Here is a 14,939-nt window from a genome sequence, read left to right as displayed (position 1 = left end):
AAAATAGGGACTTCCCCAGTGGTGCAGTGGTTAAGAATCTGCCTGGTAATGCAGGCGACACAGGTTCGAGCCCTGGTCTGGGAGGATCCCACCTGCTGCAGAGTAACTAAGCTCATGCCCCACAACTACTGAGCCTGTGCTCTAGAGCCTGTGAGCCACAACTCCTGAGCCCACGTGCCACAACTACTGAGGTCCTTGCACCTAGAGCCCATGCTCCACAACAGGAGAAGCCACTGAAATGAGAAGCCCGCACACCACAACGAAGAGTAGCCCCCACTCGCCACAACTAAAGAAAACCCACACACAGCAACAAAGACACAATGCAGCCAAAAATAAATTAGTTAATTAATTAAAAAAATAATGCTGCTAATTTCATAAGCCCCTCCTAACCAAAAAAAAAATCACACTTTTAATTTGCGTATTTTTGATTGCTAGCTTTCCTTCCCTCTGCTTTTCTTATTGTTCTTAAATGTTATTATTCAATTCTGTGCCTACTTTATTTTGAAGACTTGTGGTTGCAGGAATTTAATAAATCTCAGAGGTTTAAGGCAGAAAGCTTAAAAAAAACCAAAAAGAAACAAAGAAGGAGAATCTATTTTGGGCAGCATGCTGCCATAATTAAGTTCTCTCATTCACAAAAGGTCTCTCCTCTCTGGCTGGGTTGTGAGTTCCATTCTAAAACTTCTGAGTGGCAGAGCCAAGGATAAAACCCCTCCTTACAGCAATTTCTGCTTGACCTTGAAACAACTGTTTAATAAGTGGATTATGGGACCACAGAAGGATTGCTTCTTCCAAAAACACCTCTTGCTAAACCACAGTGCAATGATGGGGGGTGAGAGAGGCAATTAAATAGATTATTCTACATCCTCCTGTGGGGATAGCGTATATTGTTAAGCTACTTTGTGGGCAAATATTTAATGATATGAAGCAATTATTATAGCCATATGAAATAACATATACAATAGTATCCTAATTTTATATACGTAAGTCGGATAAGTGCTAAAATATTAACAGGTTTCTCTGAGTGGTGGGATTAGATGTGATCATTTTGTTCTTATTCCTTTTTTCTGCATTTTCCAAATGTGATTCTGTCCCCAGGAAGGGAAAAAGTGTGATATTTCCCTGCCAGTCTGACTTGGGGCCTGACCCTTCCCGGGTAGAGTCACTCGCTCTGGGCATAATGATCAATGCAAAGCACAGAGCTCCCCAGGCGGGTGGCCCGTGAGTTAGCCCTGAAGGAGCAAGATGGGCGACGCTGCTGAAGCATCAGCAGGAAAACTGACATCTTCCTGGGGCTTAGAGAGGGGGTGGTGAGCATAGGGGCAGGGGAGAGGAGGAGGGAGGAACTGTACCCTTCCTCGGCCCCTTCTTCCTTCTGCCACTACCTTAACATTCCCTGGGCCAAGCAGGAAGCAAGACCTGTGAGATGACAGAGAAAAAGGAAATTCTGAATTGTGGTTTCCTGAGACACAAGGATTAGACTCTCCCCTTTCTGCATAGGCTTGTATTTAAATATCTGCACTTTCAGGCCAGCAACTTGGATTTACTTCACTCTTCTTGGAATACGTGTGAAAAATACCAGAAATGCTCAAAAATGGGCATAATAGAAGGCACCTGTCAGGCTGCAGGTATTCTCCAAGGGAATGAAGACTAACCTGTTAGCAATGAAATACGGTAGTGTAAAGTGTGTGCATATAGACGTCCTGTGTGTATGAATGCATCAGAAGGGGCTTATGTGAGTTGACCTAGTGCCGCTGTAGTTATTTTGAATGGATCTACACAAGGTTTCAACATTAATTTATTTATTCAATCAATCTTCACTTATTCATTCAATGAATACCTGGCTCAAATCCTATTCTACCTCCCCCAACTAGGCACCCTTAATCAAATCATGAAATTTTTCCAAAAGTCTTTTTCTCTATTATGCTGATAACCAGGGGCTTCCTGCAGGGACACACAGGGTCTGGCACACAGTTGGTTCTCACAACGGGCAACTTCTGTTAATATTGTTCACTCAGGACCAGGCATGCCCCCAATTTCCTGATTGCTCACAGCGCCCCTCCCACCCACCCCTGGAGCCCTTGATACCATCCAGGTGTGCGTCTGCTGAAGTGAACTGTGCATGAATCCATGTCTTCCAGATGCCGGAGCCCCCACTTACATGTATGAGTTCCAGTATCGCCCAAGCTTCTCATCAGCCATGAAACCCAAGACGGTGATGGGGGACCATGGGGATGAGCTCTTCTCAGTCTTCGGGGCTCCATTTTTGAAAGGTGATGGCCCTTTGGTGACTACAGACTTGGAGTTAGGGGATCTGGGTTCAAGTCTTGGTTTGGTGGCCTTGGGCAAGTTCCTCCTTCTCTCCAGGTCTTAGTTTCCTGAATTCACCATAACAGGGTTGGAGGACAAAGGGTCCTAACCTTTCTCTTGCTCTAATGTGCATGGTGGAGAATGTGTATCCTTGCGCCCTCCTCCATGGTCACTCTAAGAATCCAGACCTGGGCATCAGTAAGACAGGAGGTGGGTCACCTGCAGGGCCCTGCTCAGGGCTAGAATGCCACCACTCACTTCGCACTCACAAGAGCATATCAGAAGGTACATGAGAGTAAGGTTAGAATTGCTCTTAACCTTGAATCAGGACTAATTTGTTTCTGTCTATCCAACCATCTATCTATCTAAAATTCATATCTTTTAATATTTTAATACACTTAAGAGTATAATATTTTAAAGAAAGACTTTTCACAGATGTCTTCAATGTCTTAACCCTCAGCAGTTACTGACAACTTGTGTGTGACACAACCCAGGGCTGTACATGGCAGTGCCTCTGGGCATTTTCTGGTTGGGTGACTCTTTGGGGGCCTTGCAGCTTGGTTATTTTTCAGATTCTATGAAAATGTGTGTGGGTATAGGAGATTGAAAAAAGACCCAAAGGAGAGTATCCTGGGAGGTGGGGTTACTGTAGCAGAAACCCTGGGGTGTGGCCCTGTGACCCAGCCAGTTTATGGATTGACTACAGCCCTTCACTGAGCCTGACCTAGGTCAGTAACTGTCAAGCTTAAAGTGCACTTGAATTACCCAAGATCTTCTTAAAATGCGGTTTTGACTCAGTAGGTCTGGAGTAAGGGCCCCGTTTCTGAATTTCTAACAAGTTCTCAAGGGCTGCTGCTGCCCCTGAACCACACTCTGAGTAGCAATGGCTTTGTCTCCTCTCCACAGATGGTGCCTCAGAAGAGGAGACCAATCTCAGCAAGATGGTGATGAAATTTTGGGCCAATTTTGCTCGGAACGGGTGAGCTGGTGGCACAGATAGGGCAGGGTTGGGAAGGGGCAGGGCGTGTCTGCTGGGTGGGAGGAGCTTCAACGTGTGCTGGGTAAACTCCCCGCCCTGTGGCCCCTGACGTGAGAGCTCCCTCAATGGATAGGCTGCCCAGGAGATGGTCAGCCTCCTGTCTCTGGAGGCGTATGAGCCTTTGGCAGAGATGAAGCCAAGGGGTCCCTGACAATTTCTGAGGGTTGTTGGGGCCACACAGTAGCTTTGGGGAATTTCTATGTGATTCTGTTCCCAGGAATCCCAACAGGGAGGGGCTTCCCCCTTGGCCAGTATATGACCAGAAAGAAGGGTACCTTCAGATTGGCGTCACCACCCAGGCAGCCGAGAAGCTGAAAGACAAGGAAGTGGCTTTCTGGAACGAGCTCCTGTCCAAGGAGGCGGCAAAGAAGCCACCCCAGTTAAAACATGCTGAGCTGTGAACGGGAGGCTCAGCTGGCCTTGGGGGCTTGTGGGACCCCAGACAGGAGTATTCTATAGAAGGTGTTTGTGGGCCTAAGAGGCATCTTATTGTGGAGGCTGGGGAATTATCTGATAGGAGTAGCAGAGGTCAGGGAGGGGGGAATTTCTGTTTCTGTGGCCTCAATTTTGGAAATAAATGTTCTTTTGGAGACCAAGTCAGTGTCTTTGTCTTGGGCTGGAATTAAGTCATCCTCATTAGCAAGAGAAGGATGAGAGAGGGCACCACTGGCAGGAAGGTGACTCGGGCAGCTCTGGCTTGGCCTCTGGACAGGAAGAGTCCAGTAGGCTGGGCCCTGGGAGGGGCTGAGGGGGACACTGCATCTGCTCCATGTCTCTGGGCCGTCAACAACTCCAGTAAGTGGATGTGAGAGAACCAGAGGGCAGTGTCCCTCTCCTCCATGTGGAGCCGCCTGTAGACATGGAGGGGGCACAGACCAAGGATGTACCTGGAGTGGGAAGGAGGGGGACTTGCCATGGTGACACTGTGGCACTGTTGTGTGGCCCTTACTGACCCTCCCACAGGTCTACAATTCTTTCTTCAACTTACACAGTATCCTCCCAGGCCCCTCCCTGAGGCCGTCTCTTCCAGCAATTCCTCTGAACCCTTTCTGCAGCCTGGACCACATCAGGTACAAGCAGTGACCACCTTGAAGTGAGTCCCTGAAGTGTCACGTGGAAACTGACTCTTTCAGAATCCCTGGGGTGACTTCTGGCTCCTGGGATATAGAAAGCTCTAAGGAATGCCACTCCCACCTTAACAGAAAGAAAAAAGTGGATTATCCTCAAAATCATGACTTTCTCTGACTCATTCAAAGAGGTTGCAAGGCAAACAATTACCCTGAAATCTCGGGGAAGACAGGCATTTTGAAGGAGAGATGGGAAGTGAACACTGGCTTACCGTCTGGAGACAGATGGAAGATGGAGTCACCATATGTGTAAGTACAATTACTCTTAAAATTCAAATCGAGGGCTAAAGGCCAAACATAGGTGAGTATGAGAGTATGAAATCGTCAGGAGCCACGGACCCACAGGAGAGTACAGGGCCTCATTACAGGCCCTTCTCCATGGACCTCTATCAGGGACCTGTGAGAAATATTGGAAACAGGTAGTAAGACCAGAGGATGCAGGCTTGAAGCCCTGCCCAGACACTTCTCCCCCTAAGAAACAAAATCCCTTAACCACTGGGAAAAGGCAGCAAACCCATTCCCCTTTGGGCCCTGGGGAAGACCTATTGAAGCTGAGGGAAAGGAAAATTTAAAAACCCTCTACTACTGGGAAAGGGACAGGAAACTAACCTGGGTCCCAATCATTAAAGGTCTTTTACTGCAGGGGAGGGGAGAATCACTGAGAAAACCCCGTGTCCATGACCAAGGGACTGCCTAAGATTGCGGCTGGACCAGGACACAAGAACCCGCCCCTGGATTCCACCACCAAGTTATCAAGCAGTAAGTACTGAGCAGCAGAAATCCACCACTGGGGGAGGAAGAACGTGTGGAGAGAGACTCCCTGAGGGGCAGGAGCACAGGGCAGGCCCAAAACTGAGGGCAAAACAGGAACACTGAGTGAAACCTTTCAGCGAGCCCTCCCCCTCAGCACAAGGTAGTACAAAAAGAATTTGAAGCAGGTGGTGCACTTAAGAGAACCATAGCAGAACCCAAGCTCTGCTCAACTCCTGACTAAATTGCCTCAAGTCCCCCAACACACAGTCACATGCACACACACACACACACACACACACACGCACAAGCCCCAGTCTAGTAGAAGAGGCATGTCCATCCCCAGTCATAAACACTATTTACTTCAGTTTCTTCCCCCCTGCACGGGGTGTTAAGCATTTCATCTAAAATTATAAACACACACAAAAAAAGGAGAGAGGAAAAAACACACTAAAAGTGCAAAGCAGTCAGTAGTACCAGATTCAGAAATAACCCAGGTGTTAGAACTACAAAAGTAGGAATCTAAATAACTCTATGAAAAACTTACAAGAGCAGATGGGTAATTTCTGGAGAGAGAGAGAAGCTCTAAGAAAGAAGCAAATGGAAATATTAGAAATTAAAAAGAATAGTAAGATATGAAGAATACCTCCAACGGGAACAGATTTTTGGTTGCCAAGGGGGAGGGGCAGTGGGGGAGGGATGGATTGGGAGTTTGGGATTAACAGATGCAAACTATTATATATAGGATGGATAAACAACAAGGTCCTACTGTATAGCACAGGGAACTATATTCAATATACTGTGACAAACCATAATGGAAAGGAATATGAAAAAGAATATATATATGTATAACTGAGTCATTTTGCTGTACAGCAGAAATTAACACAACATTGTAAATCAACTATACTTTAATAAAAATTTTTTAAATAAATAAATAAAAATAGGACTGTCCAAAAAAAGAATAACTCCGATGGGTTCCTCGGTAGATTTGAGGCAGTTGAGGAGAGAATGAGTGAACTTTAAGAGAGGGCCATATAAATTACCCAAGTTAAATAAGAAGAAAAAGTAGTGGAGAAAAAAGAACAACAGTACAGAGGATCCAAGAGATGTGTGACAATATCTCATGTCCAATATATGTGTACCTGGAATCCCAGAAGGAGAAGAGAGGAAAAAAATGGATAGAAAAGATATTTGAAAAAAAGATAGCTGAGAATTTTCCAAAATAATGAAAGACAAAGATCCAAGGAGATCAGACAGTCAGGCAGCGATGGGATCTATTTTCCAGTGTCCTCACACAGTTCAGTGCTGCAGCATCACTGAGTGATTCCTCCCTGGACAGGGGGCCAGGCTACAGAAAAGTAGAGACCCAGGGAGCCCAGTCTCACTTCATCAGAAGCAGGACTTTGTTATGTAATCCAGGGTGTCTCAAGCTCAGTACTGACATTTCGGGTCAGAAGATTCTTCGTTGTGGGAGCCATCCTGTGCATTGCAGGGTGTTTAGCAGCATCCCTGGCCTCCACCTACCCTATGCCAGTAGCACTCCCCTAGAGTGACAACCAAAAATATTTTCAGATATTGCCAAACGTCCCCTGGGGCGCAAAATAATCCCCATTTGAGAACTGGTTCATTTATCTAGTAAGTCCCCGGGGGAAGGGGTTGGGGGGCAGGGGATCGTAGGTACGTTGAAAGCTGGATACGTTTTTTAAAAATCAGCAACATAATTTAGCTATGGTTACCCAGAATTCTAAGTACTCCCCCTCGCAATGCCATAGATCTCAGCTCTTTGGTTCATATCTGCAAGTCTGAGGACTACAGTTTAAAAAGGGATTGACTTTTAATGGATGTCTGCTGCCACCTGGTGGTAATTTAATTCATTGCACTCTGCGGGAAATCCCAATTTAGTCTTACTGGTCAACCAACCAGCGCATCAAAAAGTTAAGACAATCAGATTTGCTTTGCTCAGATCTTAGAAAGTAGTTCTAAGTTCACAGATGACAGGCCCTTGGGAAAACAATTCGGAGTTAGCATAAACTTCTATAAGCAGTGACCCCCCCTTTTTTCTAAAGCCTTAGTTTGAATTTTTAGGACATTAACTTTGTCCCCAATTTCCCTACTACCAAAAGTCCTATTTGCAATGCATTTATAAGTTATAGTCAGGCACAGTTAAATTCATTTTGTGAAGATTTTTTTGAGAACTTCATAGTACAATTGGAGATAATTAGACATATTTAGGATGCCATAAAATGGGAACATCTTGTATTAAAGCAGTATTTTCCAAATTTGTCTGACAGAAAAAACAAAGCGATACACTAAGCCCAAGGCAGGGCCCTGCAGCGACTGTTAGCAGCAAGGAGAGCTGTGGACCTCAGTGTCCGGAAGTGTCGGAGCTGTTGCTATGGTGACTGAATGCTGGCTGACCTTGGGATGGTGAATAATCCCAAAACTCGGTTTCCAGGTCTGTGCCACCTCCCTGTCCCTCTGGGCCCAGGTAAAATGGTTATTCAGAGCTCAGTCTTGGACAGAAGCCAAGTTCCACAACTGTTATTAATATGAATAGTACTTAATAGCAATAACAAGTGTTTCAAGAGGCTTCAAGAGAATTCAAGTGAGTGCAGCTAGAACCTTGGTCTGTTCCTAACACAGCGGCCGGACTAATCCTGGTAGAACATGTCATCTTCTGTTCCAAACCCTCCAATGGCTCACCACTTCTCTTGGAGTAGAAACCAAAGTACTTATGTTAGCTTACAAGGCCCTACATGACTCCCTCCCACCAGTTCCATTTGCCTAGTCCTGTACCTCAGGACTGTCAAAAATGTTCTGCCTCAGGGCCTTTGCACTTCTGGTCCCCTGTGCCTGGGATGCTTTGTCAGTGGCTCTCTCCATCATCTCCTTCAAGTCTCATCATCCCCCCCTCAGAAACTTACCCCATTCCCCTTCCCAGCTTTATTTTTTTCCTGAGCACCTGTCATTTTCTAACTTCCCCTAACAGAATGCACATTCCATGGGGCCAGGGACTTTACTAACGGAAAAATCCTTGCTTTCTGCAGATGTTAATTGGCAGGGTGTGTACATTAGAAAGTCAGACAAGCAAACTTGTGAATTAAAGTTCTATCTCTTTGGAAACAGGGACATTATTTGAAGGAAACCATTCATAAGCCATTATATATTTATCATGAAAGATGTCTTATAATTATAGTTTAAAATGCATAATTTTTTTTACTTAGCCCATAAAGTAATATAATAATCCCCTTATTGGCTTTATAGGTTCAGATGAGATCTGACCTACATTCCGTCATTTCTTCTGCTTGTTACCTTAAGTGTTTATTGTGTCAAGGAAGAACCAAGAACAGTGAACGGCGGCTGTGAAGTAAATTGCTGTAGACTTTAGAATAACCACATTGGAGAAATTAACTGTGAGAGCTGTGGGGACTCTAACAAAACCATGAATTTAATCACTGATGGGTCTGGGGTCTGAGGATCTGGGGTCAGTATCAGATATGGCATCTGAAGGCTGGGGTCAATCCTTGTCTTTGCCATTTACTGGGCATGTCACTGTGGGCCAATCCCAGTGTCAAGAACAGTGTCTGGCACATAGTAGGTGCTCAGTGGACTTGGCAATGCACCCTTGGAGGCACATGGGGGTGGGACGGGTAGTCAGAAGACCCTTGGAACTCAGAGGGTGTCCCAGGTGGGGAGGGAAAGGTGGACATGAAGGATCCTCTCCTCTTCTATTTTGAAGGACTCTGAACAATGTAAATTCCATCAACACTGATTGATGCCCATGGACCAGGGCTTGGAGTGAAGCCTGCAGGGAGGTCAGAGGCCAGCACGGAGGGCCCACCCTGGAGAAGTTCATGGCCAAGCCCACATATCCATCCAAAACGGGGCAATATAGTCTGCACCCCTGTGGGGCTCAGAGAGCAGTGAGTGGGGAGTAAGCTGTTCTGGGGGAAGGGGCTGGGGACCAGGACATCCTGGTGGGTCTGGGAGAACGAACGGGAGACGACCAGGAGGAGAAGGTGGGGGCATCATCTTGGGGCAATAACGATACATTTGTTTCTTTTTGCTCCCTTCCTTCCTCCCCCGCCTTGATTTCTGAAGTCATATATTTTCTCTTGGTAGAAAATTTATAAATTATAGAAAAGAACTAAGAAAATCTCACCACCCAGAAATGGTCCTTGGTACCATTTTAGTATATGTCCATGTAGATTATTCGGGGCATTATTAATTTTTAATTATGCATAATACACGAATATACTCTTCTTGTAAAAAGAATTAGAACATTACAGATAGGTCTCAAGTCCCCTTAGACAGCCAGCCCCACTCCTGGAGCTGGCTCCAGCCCTTGCCTTCCAGATGACAACTCATCAGGGTAATAAATATCATTCCAGACAGTTCTCTATGTATGTGGAGATGCAGAGACCTGGTTTTCTTTAAGTTAGTATATATTTTATATCACAAATTCAGCTTTGTGGTTGCATTTTTCTACTTCACATTGAGTACTTATTCTAATATATGCTTACACATGTACTTCTAGAAAACACATTATTTTGTGGGTTTTTTAATTTGTTTGAACTGTATTTCTCATACTGTTGTGATTTATTGACTTAGGGTAGAGGGGTTGAGAGCACGGGCTCTGGAACCTGATTACATAGGTTTGAATCTTGTCTCTACTGCTTCTTAGCTGTGTGACCTTGGGCAGGTTACTTAACTTCTCAGTGCTTTGATTGTCTCCTTTGTAAAAGGGAGATTTTAGAAGTTAGTATCTCCCTTCTAAAAAAGTTGTCATGAGGACAAAATGAGATAACACATGTCACCTATTAAAAATAGTGCCTGCCATGTGAAGGGCTGCAATTAAATGTTAGGTCTGATAAATTTGTTGATATTTATAGGACCATCTCATCATCAAGTGGTGAAATAGCATAATGACTTAGAGCATGGGCTCTGCAGCCAGGATGACTGCTCCCTGGGTTCAAACCCCAGGATCACCATTGGCCCAATGAACTTTGGGCAAGTTTCTTAATTTTTCTATTCTTGATCTATAAAATGGCTTGACGATAATACCTTCTTTATAGGGTGAGAATTACGTTAATGTGCCTAAGTATTTAGAAGGGTACCTGCACTTAAGTGTTCTGATAATTTTCTTTTTGTCTGCTGCCAAATATTTCAAAGAATGATTATAGTACCATTTTTTTATTAATTAATTTTTATTGGAGTATAGTTCCTTTACAATGTTGTGTTAGCTTCTACTGCACAGCAAAATGAATCAGCCGAACATATACATATATTCCCTCCATTTAGGACACAACAGTGCATTAAGTAGAGTTCCCTGTGTTATACGGTATGTTCCCATCAGTTGTCTACTTTATATGTAGTATCAATAGTGTATATATGTCAGTCCTAATCTCCCAATTCCTCCCACCCGACCCCTTTCCTCGTTGGTGTCCATACATTTGTTCTCTACATCTGTGTCTCTATTTCTGCTTGGCAGTTAAGGTCATCTATACCATTTTTCTAGATCCCACATATATGTGATAATATACAATATTTGTTTTTCCCTTTCTGACTTACTTCACTCTGTATGACAGTCTCTAGATCCATCCACATCTCTACAAATGACCTAATTTCTTTCCTTTTTATGGCTGAGTAATATTCCATTGTATATATGTACCACATCTTCTTTATCCATTCCTCTGTTGATGGACATGTAGGTTGCTTCCATGACCTGGCTATTGTAAATAGTGCTGCTGTGAACATTGGGGTGCATGTGTCTTTTAGAATTATGGTTTTTCTCTGGGTATATGCCCAGTAGTGGGATTGCTGTGTCATATAGTAGTTCTATTTTTAGGTTGTTTTTTTTAACATCTTTATTGGAGTATAATTGCTTTACAATGGTGTGGTAGTTTCTGCTTTACAACAAAGTGAATCAGTTATACATATACATATGTCCCCATATCTCCTCCCTCTTGCATCTCCCTCCCACCCTCCCCATCCCACCCCTCCAGGCGGTCACAAAGCACAGAGCTGATCTCCCTGTGCTATGCGGCTGCTTCCCACTAGCTATCTACCTTACATTTGGTAGTGTATATATGTCCATGCCACTCCCTCACTTTGTCACAGCTTACCCTTCCCCCTCCCCATATCCTCAAGTCCATTCTCTAGCAGGTCTGCGTCCTTATTCCCATCTTACCCCTAGGTTCTTCATGACCTTTTTTTTTTTTCTTAGATTCCATATATATGTGTTAGCATACGGCATTTGTCTTTCTCTTTCTGACTTACTTCACTCTATATGACAGACTCTAGGTCCATCCACCTCACTACAAATAACTCAATTTTGGTTTTTTTTATGGCTGAGTAATATTCCATTGTATATGTGTGCCACATCTTCTTTAGCCATTCATCTGTTGATGGATAGTTAGGTTGCTTCCATGTCCTGGCTATTGTAAATAGAGCTGCAATGAACATTTTGGTACATGACTCTTTTTGAATTATGGTTTTTCTCTGGGTATATGCCCAGTAGTGGGATTGCTGTGTCATATGGTAGTCCTATTTTTAGTTTTTTAAGGAACCTCCATACTGTTCTCCATAGTGGCTGTATCAATTTACATTCCCACCAACAGTGTAGGAGGGCTCCCTTTTCTCTGCACCCTCTCCAGCATTTGTTGTTTGCAGATTTTCTGATGATGCCCATTCTAACTGGTGTGAGGTGATACCTCATTGTAGTTTTGATTTGCATTTCTCTAATAATTAGTGATGTTGAGCAGCTTTTCATGTGCTTCTTGGCCATCTGTATGTCTTCTTTGGAGAAATGTCTATTTAGGTCTTCTGCCCAATTTTTGATTGGGTTGTTTGCTTTTATGGTGTTGAACTGCATGAGCTGCTTGTATATTTTGGACATTAATCCTTTGTCAGTTGCTTCATTTGCAAATATAGTACCATTTTAAAAGCCATTTTTCTATTAATAGACACTTAGGCTGTTTACCCATTTCCTTTCTCATGTGTGTTTCTCTACCCAGAAGTGGAATTGCTGGGTCATTGGGTATGTACATTTCAATATCTTTTTTAAATATAATTCTCTTAATTATCAATTTCTTAATATTTCAAAATGTATGTATAGATTTATCGTTTTAAATAGTTGGATTAGCAGTTGTAGCCAGTTTTTTTTTCACTTAACTACATAGTGAATAATTTCCAAGTACAACAGCATTTTCTTTATCCACCTTTTTATAAGCGTTTTATTATGGAAAATTTCAAACATACATAAAAGTAGAGAGTATAGTAAAATGAAATGTACCCATCCCCCAGCTTCAACAAATGTCAGCATTTTGCCAGACTCTGTATGACACTGCTAACGACGGCGTAATATGCATTGTAAGTGTGTGCTGTAATTTATCAAGCCTAGTCTCTATTGTTGGACAATTAAGACTGTTTTTTCACCATGATAATGGGATTTTAGTATCTTGAATTTAGTGCTGGGAGTAGAGGGGTTTCTTGTCATCCTGTTTTAGGCATTGCCCTGCTCTTTGCTCAGTCCAGCACTGACCCTCTTCTGCCCACAGGCTTCTCTGATTAAAAGCTGGGGACAAGAATTCTGTGCCCGTGACTTTTTGAAGGCGAGAGGGAAACAGAACAGGGAAGGAGGGGGCCCAGCACTGATGTGTTGTCAGGGACTCTCTATCCTTGACCTCTCCTCCTGGGGTGCTCTGGAGCAAAGCTCATACCACTGAATTGTCCTGCTGTGAGCAAGGAGATGGGCTTTTTCCCCTCACATCTGCCCAGGGGTGGGGTGCAATGTGCCAGGCATCTTAGGGGGAGGCAGAGGCCCCAGGGTCAGGTGGAGGATGGTGACAGCCTGTAGGGGGGTCTGGAACACCCACACGCCCACATCCTGCATCGTGAGACCCCGGCTCACACCTGCTGATGAGCGAGGTTTTATAAGAAGCATGTGTGAGGTTAAAGCAAATCTAACCCCCAGTACCTCAGAAGGTGATTATATTTGGAGATAGTCTTCAAAGAGATAATTCAGAGGGAGGGAGGGAGACGCAAGAGGGAAGAGCTATGGGAACATATGTATATGTATAACTGATTCACTTTGTTATAAAGCAGAAACTAACACACCATTGTAAAGCAATTATACCCCAATAAAGATGTTAAAAAAAAAAAAAGAGATAATTCAGTTAACATGAAGTCATGAAGGTGGGCCCTCATCCAATATGACCGGTGTCCTTATAAGACAAGATTAGGACACAGACACGCCCAGAGGAGAAGACAGCCATCGACAAACGAAGGAGAAAGGAGTCAGAAAAAAATCAACCCTGCCAACACCTTGATTTTGGACTTGTGGCCTCCAGAACAGTGAGAAAATAAATTTCTGTTGTTTACGCCAGAAAGAAAAAAGTCTCCAGAGCTCTTGGATTAAACTGGAAGACTTGGGGTTGGAGAGGCAGGGGGGAGGAAATGTATGTGGAGATGCAGAGACCTGGTTTTCTTTAAGTTAGTATATAATCTAAACTGCTACTAAACTCTCCTCTTTTCATATCTGGCTGCAAAGCCCACAGACGCCCAAGCTCAGGCTGCAGCTAGATATGGAACGAGGTGAAAGATTGGGCCACGCGATGGCGCAAATGGAATTTAAGAAAGGAACGAAAAAAAGTATCAGCCAATAAATGGAGCAGGAGGCAGCGGAGGACATGGGGGGACAAAGTGGGAGGCAGATAATCCTAAGATTTGGCAGACGTGCGGGCCTTTGGAAAAGCTGGCGGGGGGCAAAGGAGTACTGAGGAGGGGGTGGTTAGATCCTGGGATGGAGCTACTGACTGTCAGGAAGGAAGGGTGCACGCAGACAGGAGGGCAGTGTGGGACTCTCCTGGCTGCCTCAGAAAGTTCAGGTTCAGTATGCAGGCGAGGGTGGGCTTTTAGGGAGTTAAATATCCTCATCCTTAGAAGACCAAGGCCTGACCTTCTGAAGGTCACTGGCCTGCCATCCACCCTGCTCCAGGAGACCCAGGAGGCAGGGGAGAGCAGACGTTGCAGTCCTCACCCCCGGGGCTGCATCACACCCACACACATTTCACTTGACTGGAATGTGAATGATCAAAATCTTTAAAACTCTGGGTCTCCAGGGACCAGTGCTCCTGCATGGCCCCGATGGGACCATCTCAGTAATGGCTGCCCCCTTTAAAGTGGTCGTGCCACCATCCCCACCACTCCCTAATGTGTCAACCTGCCCCTTTCACTCATTTGCAAGACCTGCCTGGCCCTACAGCAGCTTGTGGCTTCCCACTCACCAAGGCTTTGAGGAGTCCAACCTCAGTTATCTTTTTCTTTTCCTCAGTCATTTTTTGAGGCTCCATATTTCTACCTATGACTACAGCAATTTATCTGATGCCCAGGAAAGCAATGATACAGAGGTGGGGTGGGGGTGGGGGTCAGTGGAAGGCGGAGACCAGCACGGAGGGTCAAGATGTGAGCCCTGGAACCAGGTTATCTGGGTTCAAATCCTGACTCCCCTGATGTCTCAGTTTTCTCATCTATAATATGGGGAAAACAAAATGAATAGATGCATATAAAGCTCTTAGCACTTGTAAAGCGCTCAGTATATCTTAACTATTACTGTGATTCCTAGTGAAACGGAGTCTCCCTAAAACTGAGTTCCTCTGCCGAGTTTATGATTAACCTCTCTATTATTTATTTATTTAAAACGTTATTCCCCT

The 14,939-nt window shown here is 44.4% G+C and overlaps 1 protein-coding gene across 1 annotated transcript in view; it reads left to right on the top strand.

Annotated features, from left to right (window-relative positions):
* LOC309977038 (liver carboxylesterase-like) overlaps positions 1–3,875 on the top strand; it is a gene marked incomplete at its 5' end in the record, with an annotated part of 36,427 nt that extends 32,552 nt beyond the window's left edge. The window contains 3 exons of the mRNA XM_082862955.1: positions 2,142–2,273; positions 3,217–3,289; positions 3,567–3,875. Coding sequence (XP_082719081.1) covers positions 2,142–2,273; positions 3,217–3,289; positions 3,567–3,750 — 389 coding nt within the window. The remainder of the gene's footprint in view (positions 1–2,141; positions 2,274–3,216; positions 3,290–3,566) is intronic.
* Between the last annotated feature and the right edge of the window lie 11,064 nt (positions 3,876–14,939).

The sequence above is a fragment of the Leucopleurus acutus genome, assembly GCF_964270905.1.
Source record: "Leucopleurus acutus genome assembly, chromosome: 20".
In the NCBI taxonomy this organism is placed as follows: domain Eukaryota; kingdom Metazoa; phylum Chordata; class Mammalia; order Artiodactyla; family Delphinidae; genus Leucopleurus; species Leucopleurus acutus.
Note: the sequence above shows the minus strand (reverse complement) of the source record. Positions and strands in the feature narration are given on the sequence as shown.